Raw genomic sequence first — 12,390 nt, forward strand, 5'->3', positions numbered from 1 at the left:
ATCAGTTTCAAATGCAAAATCCTGCCCTGAACTTTCTAAATCCATTTTAAGCCATTATGTCCAACTTTCAATTCAATGTAACACACAACATTTACTACTACTTTTTTTTTTAAGAATATTTTTAGCATTGCCAAAATACACATGTACTTTTACTTTCTTGGGAGAAAATGTGTCTCTTGATTTGTTTCCAATGTATGTATTCATGCCAGAAACTAAAATGCTTAAAGAATAATCACCAAGAGAATCAGCAACTAAACCTGCGAATTTTAATCAATAAATAATCTATTAACATACAAGTAAATTTGTCTTGGCTGGGTAAAATGTACGAATTCTCAGGGCTCTCAGCATACGTGGATGGCTCAAATAATTGTTTCACATATTCAAGGGAATATGACACCCATGGCAAGTACTTGTAAGATTTGCCCCTTCCTCACCTAATTTTGTGGTTGTGAATTCCACTTCCCGCAATTGCTGGTTATTAAATCCATTCCTTAACTTTTATTTTCTTTTGTTTGTATCATCAGGCTGTGAAGCTGGGAGTCACTGCCAAATATAAGGCAAGGAAGTGTGAGATATGCTCAAAATATGAGTCATAGTATATTTGGAGATTTATTTTTTTTAAACTATGAGAAGAACACATCACCCCTTCTCTATCCAAGTTCTCATACACCAAACGTCTAAAATTTGCTAAAACAGATCTCTGGCTATAGTGATTGAGGTCAAGATATATTGAAAATTATCAGTGTAAAACATGTGTTTGCGTGCAAACTATTCAAGGTATGATGTCCTAATGAGACCATAGGATGCCAAGGTGTATTTAAATGCTTTGGCTATTTTATCAGTGAATCACAAGGTATATGAGAAATGATTCTCAGCAAGGTGATAACAAATTAGCTTCATAGCACTGTACTAGACTAAATTTTCCACAGCTGTTTGTGCCAGTCCAGTTTACCTGACAAAGCCTGCCAGCCAGTATTAAATTAGAGAGCCGAGACTGAGATTTCACTTAGCAGTATTCTGCAGCAACCATAAATTGTATGCGTATGAACTACATTCAGTATTCCTATCAAGCTGGCCTACCCTCCCTGCCTGTCAACTCATGAACTCAAGGGTGGGCAGAGCCACAAAGCATCTTATTAACAGAACCAACATTCTAGATTAACTTCTTCCCTTCCCCCCACATTTCATAGAAACAGAGCTCTAGACAACACTCATTAAGGCACTTTTCAGCAGTGCTCTTGCCAAGCATGTAAAAAAGCAGAGCAAAGAAATTTCTGTAGTATTCTACAATGGACAAAAATAAGTAACATCCAGTAAACACTGTACCTATCCAAAGGGATTAAGGTTTATGGTCATTTACTAAGTGCAAAGACAACTTGGTTCATTATTTAAATAAACTTTCTAAAATGGGCACATTTTTGGAATGGAAACTATACAGGTTGATTTTGTAAACTGTATGACAGAAATAATATCTCCTATTTAGAGCAATGTGATCAGGCAGATGATGGTGTGTGTGTGTGTGTGTGTGTGTGTGTTTTTCTCTCAATAATCTCAAACCAATGCTCTAGGGTTGTTTTTTTGTTTTTTGAAATAATACATTCTCATTTTACCAAAGCACTCAGGGTCTGTTATATGCAAGAAGACTTGCAGTATGTTTAAGACTGCAAAAGCTCCAGGAGTGAGGGAAAAAAGAATGGGCAGTCATTTGAATCAGTGAGTGACAGGCTGGGCCAGCTCTCTGTATACATTAATAAATTAGAATTTTAATTGTGTCTCTGACTGCCGGAGCTGCTCCAGTACTTTAATATGTACCAACAATTGGCTATGTTATGGAATCTGCAATGTGGCCTTCACTGTTGACCTCTGCAACACAATTCCCAGTCTGACTACGGAAACTGTTTGGTTTGATCCTTTCAACTTATTTGAATCCTGACAAATAAGCTCACAGCTGAAAGGTCAACACAGTCATATTTCATCCTCTGGAGCTATTCTTAAGACATCTGCACAACAAAGCACTTCTTTTACTACCTGACACTGGACCTAGCCAGCACAATATCTCATTAAAAATGTCCCCAGCGGAAGAGTCTATTAAAAGGCATATGGATCAGCTATGGATTTACCAAATAAAATGTTTTTGGAAGTGTTAATATAACAGTTTGAATTACAGTGCTCCACACTTCCAATAAAATTTATATTTGCCCATTGACAAAACGATTCATACTTTCCAAAGGAATAATAGTTTAGATATAGAGAGAGGTGTTGCCCAGCAGACAGGGTTGGGAGCCAGGAATTCATGCATCCTAATCCCACCTCTAAAATTTCCTTCTGTGATTTTAAGCACGTCATTCAACCTGCCTGCCTCAGTTTCCCCATCCAACACTGATAATGGTACTTACTTATTGGACTGTCCTCCTGAAGATGTTTTGGGGATTCATATTTACACAGCACTTTGAAGATAAAGTCAATACTTAAATGCTACAAATTACCATTACTGCACCAAATTCTTCAGTTAATACTTAATGCTTACTCAGGCAAAACTCCCACTTGAATTTATTGGGATTGCAGAATTTTGCCCATAAGCTTCATTTTCAAGGTCTGTAGCGATGTTGGCTTTATCTTTCATATTCTACTTCACGTTTAAAAGACAACAGAATCTCTACTTGGGGAAGAAAAGAATCTGAATCACATATACCCAATGAAAGGCAAGAGAAGAACTAATGCTGTCAGAGAACTAGGGTTGATAGTACAGCAAATAAAAACAAACAAGAAAAGACCAGTATAATTTTGGGCTACAAAGGCAGAAACATCAGAGCACAGAACAGTGAGAAAATAGCCCCTCTCTGGAGGGCTCTGATGTGGCTCTCCTTGAACTCCTGCATTTAGTTATGGACATCTCATTGCCAGAAATACATTGAGAAACCGGAATTCAGAAGGGAACAACAACAAAAGTTATAATCATTAATAAATAAGAAAAATGATCAGAGGTCTGGAAGGGTTGATTTATTAGAACAGATCTAAAGAATTAAAGACGTACAGTTGGGTGAAAGAGGCAGCTATGTAGGGGACATGGTAACATCTACACATTTGAAGAGTTTGAACACGAAGAATGGAGAGTAATTGTTTAGAGCAGCAGTTCTCCAACTTCAGCAACCCGAGGACCCCATTTTGATTTAAAATTTTTCAGGGACCCCCAAGCCTCCCTGCTCAGCCCCAGGCCTTGACCCCACTCCACCTCTTCCCCCAAAGCCCCACGCCTGCCCCACCTCTTTCCGCCCTCCACTCACTCCATCTTCCTTCCCTCCCTTGCTCTCCCCCACCCTCACTCACTTTCACCAGGCTGGGGCAGGGGGTTGGGATGCAGGATGGACTGCGGGGTGTGGGCTCTGGGCTGGGGTAGGGAGTTGAGAGGGGCTGAGGGGTGGTGCTTAGCCCGGGCAGCTCCCGAAAGTAACCGGAACATCTCTCGGGCTGCGGCTACCAGGCAGGGAGGGAAGGGGGCAGGGAGTCTCCGTGCGCTGCCCCTACCTGCAGGCACCATAGGCTGGAGCTGCGGAGTTGGCGCTCGGGATGGGGCAGCACGCAGAGACATAGCCCCCCACACCAGGGGCTGCAGGGATGTGCCACTGCTTCCGGGAGCGGAGCGGAGCCATGGCAGGCAGGGAGTCGGTCTCAGACCTGCTGAGCCTCCAGAGGGGGAGGAGTTGATCAGTGGGGGCCACAGACCCCCACGGTCTGCAGACCCCAGTTTGAGAAACACTGGGTTTAGAGTGTTACAAGGACTGTAATTTAGACAAATGGGATGAAATTAAGAAAAGGATAATTTAGGAACCAGGGAATACTTCCTAAGTGTCATGTTACGTTACGGAATAGTATTCTAAGGAGAGTCCTGCTGTTACTTCAGGCTTCTAAATACTAGAATGGCAAAAACAATAGGAAATGTAATGTAGGGAACAATCCTATATTGTCATTAACCAGATGACCTATTTGATCTCTCATATCTCTAGCTCCATAATTTAGCCATGCTGATAAGTAGGCTACACCAAAAACCACACATTTATGCATACATCTTTTATTTGGAGATAGTCTATTGATTTTAGCCTTCTGAATTTGTAACAACCCCACAAAGCCTAATAATATTTAGGCTTCCTAAAGTAACTGCAAATATAGCACCCCTGTTGGGGCTGTGCAGCCCAAAATACAGTAAAAAATGATGATAGGATATCATAATGGTTTCACAGTCCTCTTGACACAGCAAATTGATGGTTTGGGTGAACATGGAATGTAAACGGAACAGTCTTCAAATAAAAATGTTCAAGTCTTACAACAACGGACCAGTAAAACAAAACAAAAAAAATCATTCACTTTTGTGATAAACCTTCTCCACCCATAAAGACATGTTGTCAAAGTATGTCTACATTATGGGCGGGATTTTTGAAAAGTACCCAGCATTGTCCTCACTCTTTGCCCACTGAAGCCAACGGGAGTTTTGGCATTGACTTCAATTGAAACCTATTAGGCCAAAGCAGAGAACTGTGAAAAATCTCAGCCTAAATTAATATATTACATTGTTCCTTATCTTTAATTAGCAATGTATTTGCATACACACACACACTTTTCTTACCTGAAGGGCTGGTTGTTTGTCATTCCTCTTGGGTGACTTTAATCCACTAACTTGTTGCTGCTGCTGTTGCTGCAGTAGAAACTGTCGTGCCACCTGCAGAGCCTGGAAGAAAATAATTTTAAAAATTGAGTTTGTACTGTACAAAATTTGGGAAGCGGCATGCATAGTATTTGATCAGGACATCCCTTTGAACATCAGACATTGATCTACTCCCAGAAGCACACTCACCAAAGAAATCCTGAGGCATGTGTGTGCTCGTACTACAGTGGCTTCCATTAAAAATCTGAGCACTCACACACAATGTTGTGACATACCAGTTATCTCCCATTTTAACCATAGGGAAATACGAAAATAGTAGAGTTACTGCTACTATGTGGTAACTGTGGGTAACTGCTGATTTTTCCATGGTGACTACTATAGATTTATCTAACTGTATGTAGCTGGAAAAGCCCAGACATCCATCAGATTGGCTTGGATGTTGGGTCCTGGGAAAATGGCTTACTATAAAGACTTGGCAGGCTTCACACTCTTTTTGTTCTTGTTATGGTCTGGAGTTTCTACAGCAAAGCAGGGCAGTTAACTGGATTGTCCCTTCTGGGAAGGGTGTTAACACATATGCTGTGGGTCATGATAACTGGTGCAATCCTCCTAGGGCCAGCATAGGCAACAGAGGATTCTGGGAAGTTACCACAGAAGGAGCAGCTAGAGGCAGTGGCATTAGGCAAGAGAGATGCAATGCAATAAAAGGAGACATTCAGGCTCAAGAGGCACCTTTTGTTTTATGTCAATAACGCTTCTCTGTAAAGGCTCGGTTGGTAGTGGGAGCCACGTAAAGGTAAGGGGGAGAGAGGGCAGAGAAAAACAGCCCAAGGAGAATGTGCTGTATCCCTTGCACCCAAAAAGAGTCTGATAAGATTGTAGCACATCAACTACAGAGCCCACGAGAAAGCTTCAATGGGAGGTGAATAAAGAGCAACCAGGGAACGCTGTACCTTTAAGAGGGGACTCAAGAATGAGGCCTGATTCCTGGGAGAAAGGTGAGAGACAGATCAGATGGTGCTGGAACATTCTGAAACAGGCTCCCACCACTGAGAAAGGGGCTCAGAACTGGAGCCAGGCAGCCGTGAAAAGTCTACACTGCTTGATGAGGTGGCGGAAAGAAAGGGAGGAGGAGACAGAAAATGGGAAGAATGTCCCTCCCCCTAGCCCATTTGCAGATGCTTGGTGCACTCACCAGCATTTCAGATGCAAAGGAGAGGGCCCCTGGAGAGAGCCTGCCTGCAAGAGCCAAAGACTATCTGCAGTGGACATTTGGAAATTAAGATGCCTAGAAGAGTTGCCTGGGACTCTAGCCTGCTGTCTCCTTGGAGATGTTCAGTACATGTGTAGGTGTAAAAGTGGGCAGACTGAAGACTTCATTAATGAAACAAGAAAAATAGTCCCAATGCAAGATGTCTACATGGAAGGCAGGAGAGAGACTGCCACACTCCTACTGTGTATGCTCTTGAAGACATTTATTTAATGCACGTTCGATGGAGGAATGAAATTTGTTTAGGGGTTTCACTATTTGTGTGTGAAATGAATGGCTTCTTCTACGTGTAAAGTGTTAAATGTTCAGCGTAGTTCCTAGATCAGTTGGGAACTGCTTGACGATGAGGCAAATTTCTACGTGAAGAGACCCACTGACTTCAAAGGGGCTCCCGAGGAAGTTCAGCACCGCACAGGATGGTGCCCTCAAACAGCAAAATGTTATTCTCTTTTAAACACACACCTTCAGGACCAAAGCCTTGCATCACAAAGGGGCCTGACAGTCATTGAAGCTGGCCCGTGGGGATTTCCCTGGAGGGAGTGAACCCCCAGGTGGCAAACAGCCAGTGAGGCCTGTTCTAACATCTCTCCCTCCCTGTCCCCAGCACTGAAGCGGTGAGGAAGGGAATGTTGGTTGTAGCACCACTGCACTACAGCAATCAACCTCTAGTAAATTAGTCCATGGGGTTGTTCGGTTTCTCCATCCATGGGTCGGGACCCAATATTAGGTTGCCAGAACGTTTCAAAGGGTCTCGTGGCCTTTCCTGCGGCTCCCATCCCACAGCACTGGCTGGGCTCGCCTCCCAGCTCCAGGCACTGCAACCTCCGGGGTTCCAGCACCGCTCAGGTTCGGCCCAGCCGTCATGACGACGGGCGTCTGGGTAGGCCTAATCTGAGTGAGTGGCACTGCAACCCCATGAGTCCGCTCCACTCACAGAAATTTGGTCCAATCAGAGGGGTGGGCCTTAACCTGAGCAGCACTGCAACCCCAGAGGTTGCAACGCCCAGAGCCACATTCAGCCAGCCCCACAGCACAGGAACTGCAGGAGCCACCACTGTGGGGTGAGTGCTGGGCAGGACCCAACCCCCTCCGGGGGGCAGGATTAGACCGAAATCACCCCAGGGCCTCCACCCCCAGACTATTTACTGGGTCGTGACAGGACACTGACATTTACAAATAGGTCCCGAGCTCCAAAAGGTTGAGAACCACTGCTCTAAACCATGCTGTGAGGGGCAGAGAAAAAGGCTCAAGACAGGGGAGGCACAAACAGCTTCCTCCTGCTTCATCAGCACCGAGTGCTTACTGAGTGCAGCTAGGGATTTTGTCTCTTCTCCTTTCTCTGGCTCCTGCCCTTGATTTCAGTGGGAGAGGAAGGTACACATTGGATTTCGGGAAACACTCAGCACCTTGCAGAATTGGGCTCCTGGGGTGCTGAGAGTTTTGCTGTGCCTTTGTTTAATGGCTGACTTGCCAGCGCACTATGGAGGAGACCCTCCCCTCATATCCTGCCTTCATTCCCCTTGATAGCATTGTTTTCAATACGCACTTTAATAACACGTCTTCATCAGATCGGTAAGATTTTAAATGTGGCTGTGATTTCCAGCAGAGATTGGTGGGATGAAAGTAAACGTAAAATCAGATTCTAAATTTAGGGATAGCTATTCAAAGCTCAGTGCACCTGCCACACACGGAAAAAATGGCATTTTGACATGCATGTGTAGCTGAGTCCTGTGATCCTTAAAGGGTGCAAGGAGCGTGAGAAGCTGTCAACTATGCACACAAATCATATCTTCAAAGAAATTGTGTGTGTGCGCACATGTGTACATGTGCAAGGACTACTCCGGTAGTTCAGCCTATAGGACAGAAAGATTCTATTGGCCATGAATTAATAAAATCCAGCAGGAACGACTGGGAGATCTTTCTGTGGAACTTGCTATGTATAGTGAAGACAAAATATTATTTTTAGGCTTCAACTGATTAGATTTTTAGCTGTAAATGTTAATAAACGTCAATTTCACCATACTCATCAAACAAGGAAAATAATATTTCCATTGATGAGAATCAAAATTTACAGATAGACAAAGTAAGAAAAATGCAGCTGGAGAACTTATTAGAGTTTGATTTAGGGGCATTTACTTTATGTATTTTGACATGTGATGTTGACAATTTGTGTTTAATAGTTATATAGCTTTAGCTTTTTGAATCCCAACATCTACAGCGGTTAAATAATTATCCAACTCCCACATAATTCCCCACAACTGTGAAAATGTAAATCAATACACACAGAAAAATGCTTAGATCCCTTAATCTTGGCCACCGTGAAAATTTAAATTGATAAAAAAATTTAAATGCTAAAATTAATCAATATTATGCTTTGCAATTATATTCAATAAATGAATTCCTCCAAGTTATTTCTATTTAATTAACCTGGTTAGTAGTTAAAATGCCTCAAAGGGTGGGTCAGGAGCAGCAAACAGATTCCTACATGGTTTATGGGGATGGACAAAGAATACTCACCTACTTAACAGGGGTGTTGTGCGGCTTATTTAATTAATGAATACTTGGTAAAGCGCTCTGACTTTCTCAGACAAGAAATGCCATACAGTACAAGTGCAACATATTATTATATATTATTAAGACTGGCTCTGCAGAAGAATAATTCCAGATAAATGTGCAATCAAACGATCATTTTAGTTCCCAGTAATTAGATTCAATAGGCCAAAAAAAAAAAAAAACACGAAAGAAAAAACCCACACACAGGAGCCTCTCTTTAAACATATATCAAACAATCAGCACATCCCTAACCTTTCAAGCTACAGCCTTTTTGAATAAAACATCTTCAGCTTATAGATATTATTCCAAAAAGAACCAGCCACCATATGTGTTGTCTCTTTGAAATACAGTTGCTATAGCAGACCTTGCATGCATTTCATGTGATATGATCATATTCTATCCGTTCTGGCAGCTGAGAGGTTGCACAACTAAAACTGGCTGCCAGAAATTTTTGAAGATCCCCAGAACAACTAGCCGTGCAAGAAACGACTGGTTTCTACTCGAGCTGGCTGTGAAACTCTCTGCAGCCAGACTGATGATTGCTGTGATCATGAAGCCTTAAAGCTGCTCTCTCCAAGTGGAACAGCCCTGCCCCAAAGCTGGACAGCTACGCGCTGCCTGACCCAAGCTCAGTGCTTTGGTCAATTAGCTGGTCAGGTAGATGATGAGGGTAGGACGCAGCTGAAAAGCAGCTCTCCATTCTAGGGTTGCCAATTCAGGTTGAACGTATTCCTGGAGGTTTCATCACACGACATAATCTTTAATTAAAGATTAACCTTTAATTCCTGTAGACTCCAACGCAATCCTGGAGGTTTGGCAATGCTACTCCATTCCCATACCCCAGTCACGTGCCTAAGTGGTGAAGACCTGAGCATAGGTGACCAGATAGCAAGTGTGAAAAATTGGGACAATGGGTGTGGGGGGGGGTAATAGGTGCCTATATAAGACAAAAACCCCGATCACTGGGACTGTCCTTATAAAATCAGGACATCTGGTCACCCTACTTGAGCAAGGACAGAACCAGACTCCTTCCCTACCCTCTCCAGCTGCTGAGATCCATGCAACTGAGTGAGGGCAGAGCTGACCCTCTGATTACTTCATACAGCTCTTTCCTGTCCCTTCACAAGCAGCAGCAGGGAGCCAGGAGAACTCCCCACCCCCACCCTGCCCTGCTACCAGCACTGAGAACTGGTGGTGTCGAGGCAGGGGGTGAAAGAGGTTCAGAGCAACCCCACAAGGAGAGATCGGTATAGGGAGAGAGCAGAAGAGAAGCACACAAATCAGGTTGGGGAAGCAAAGGGGGAGAGCAGCAGGTGAGTTGCAGAAGAGAGCCACAGAGAACATGTGAGAGGGAAGAAGCAACAAAGGGAGGAGGGAAGAGATCATACCAGAGAGCAACAAACACACAGTGATGGGGCAGCACTGGGGCAAGCAGTGGGAACTAAGACAGCCCAGAGGAATGCAATACCAAACAGCATTTTCCGTATCTTCTCCTTCGTGATTTGGCTCTTTTGCTTATTAAGTCAAACAACAGATAATCCTGCCACTAAAATGTGGAAATTTGCTTGTGGGGAGGAACAGCTCCCAGGTACGGTGCTTACTGCCAAGTTGCACCAAGTCACCATTAGGTCTTCAGCAGTACTGCTTCTTCCCCGTCACTTGGTCTTCCTCTAATTTTTTCTCAAATTTCTCCGCCCCCACCTGAGATCAACCCCCCCCCTTGGCTATGTCATTTTCAAGGCTAATCCACAGTCATCACACCCGTGGGGAAGAGGAAGAGGGGTGTGTAAAAGAAAGAGATGGTTAGCTTAGTAGGGAAAGCCTCCTGCAGAAGCTATGTCAAGCCCATTTGCAGTACACCTTTTGAAATTAATTTGCGGATCTCAATTCAACCCCAGTGGACAGAAACCATCATTACACCAGCACTCATCATTTCATACAATCCGACAATCGCTGCTCGAGAGAGAAAGCGTTTCAGTACCAGCTCAGTTCTGGATCACCTCTTTTCCCGTAGACACAATAACCACTCCTTTGCAAGGCTGCGATTTACAGATCAGCTTGGGAAACCTGGTGTGGCTGCCAGCACCATAAAAATACTTCAAGCCAGGGTAGAAGGAGAAATTAATTTGACAGCAAATTCAGTCCCTCAGCCATCAGCAGCACAAAGATTCACAATCAAGACTGTATTTGAATACAGTATCCTGTATAAGAAGGCATGCTTTTATTTATATATGAATTCAGTGCTGATAGGTGCTAGACTGTCTGCAATGGAGACTAAAGCCCTTTACCAATCCATGAGATTATTACACAGCTACCTTCCCCTTGCGGCTCTGCTCACCTGCCTTGTTCTTGCTTGGTTGAATGGGGCATGAGAGGGTAGTTCCCTTACCCCATTTGATACTTGCTTCTGCCAAGACTGGAAGCAGCGGTGCCGATACCACTAACTGCCAGCTGTGAGAACAGCTTTGGTGACATGGTTGCCTCTTTGCTAGAAAGGAGACGGAGCCCACCAAGCTCATTTCACACAGACCCCAAACAAGCAGCGAGCATGCTCTTTTGTAAGTGTGCAGTTGTCAGGGAGTGTCTGTTTCTATGGCTAGAAAGACAATTAAATCCTGTATTTCAGGGACATTGTCAAAAGAAACAACACGGTAAGTGCCCAAATCTTGCCGTCCTTGAATCCAGTGAGAGTTTTACCATTGACTTCAACATAATGCTGATACAGCATCTTTCATCCAACGTTCCCAGTGCTCCATTTATAAAGGATATAAGGGAGACACACTGCACTCACCACTGAAGCACAACCTATGGGATGGAAGGCATCCGCCATTTAACACTTCCCAACCAATTCAACTTAACCTCAAAGGGATATCAGGACAGGTTTGGGGTTTTTTTTTTGGCCAAGTTAGGTAGAATGCAATTACTCAGTTGTTTGCCCAAGACACACATTCTCCTACAGCTTTAAGTTGTTGCTGTAACTGAACGCTTCCATTACGAGCAACTCAATCTTTCAATTTCCACAATCATTTTAAAGTCATAAACACAAGACTGGGGAGGGCAACATTTTGCTCCCAATATAAATCTGGAGAAACTCCAATGACTTCAGAAAACCAGCAGCTGCTAATCTGAGAAGGGGATTAAAGGGTGGGAAACATTGGGGGGGGGGGGAAGGGGAGAAGAGGGAGGAGAAGGTAAAAAAAAGGTTTTACCCACAGAAGGGCCATGTAAATTTACAGTGCCATGTACAATCTTTACAGGAACTGTACATTGGAAATATAATTACAACATCCAGTCCTACAGAGCCTCTTGTTAATTGTTCCTCCATTGAAGCCAATATACTATGGCATTGGCTCTCAAGCTGTTTTTCCCATCAGACCCTATTTTTATCAAAGCAAATGAGCTCCAGCCTCACCCTCCAGGTTCTCAATATTCACATCTATCTGCTGGTAATGAAACACCCGACTACTAAAGGATATACAGTTCTAGTAGCTGGACCTAACACGCTCCAGCTTGTTTCTCTCCCCAAAGCTTTTCCAGCTCCAGCAAGGCTGACCCAGACAAACTGGAGAGTGACATGTGAACCCCCGGGAAACAGGGGCCCATGGGCCTAGTATGAGCAGGTAAAGGGCTCAAGGGGGACTGTACGGGGAAAGGAAATAATGGCTCAAGGGAAGCCTGCATAGCCCTAATCTACCTTCCCAATCTTCTCCTGTTTGAGCCTCCAGCCCTGAGGCAGACAGCAACCACCTCCTCTTCTTCTCAGCATATGGCTCCAAGCTACCTGGGCACCACTGGGGGCCATGGGGCAGGGAGGGAAGAAGAAAGGGAATATTAACAGCAGAGGATGTAAAGTCTCTCTGCACTCAGAGCTAGTACTAAAACCCCTTCTGAGCAGGAGTGGTTACTG

At 43.9% G+C, this 12,390-nt stretch overlaps 1 protein-coding gene across 19 annotated transcripts in view; it reads right to left on the bottom strand.

Moving 5' to 3' along the window:
- Nucleotides 1–12,390, bottom strand: part of FOXP1 (forkhead box P1) — a 518,592-nt gene that overhangs the window by 135,091 nt on the left and 371,111 nt on the right. For all 19 annotated transcript variants that reach the window (XM_034777591.1, XM_034777590.1, XM_034777582.1 and 16 more), the window contains one exon: nt 4,622–4,723. In XM_034777591.1, coding sequence (XP_034633482.1) covers nt 4,622–4,723 — 102 coding nt within the window. The remainder of the gene's footprint in view (nt 1–4,621; nt 4,724–12,390) is intronic.

This window comes from Trachemys scripta, chromosome 7 (genome assembly GCF_013100865.1).
Source record: "Trachemys scripta elegans isolate TJP31775 chromosome 7, CAS_Tse_1.0, whole genome shotgun sequence".
Taxonomy (NCBI): Eukaryota; Metazoa; Chordata; order Testudines; family Emydidae; genus Trachemys; species Trachemys scripta.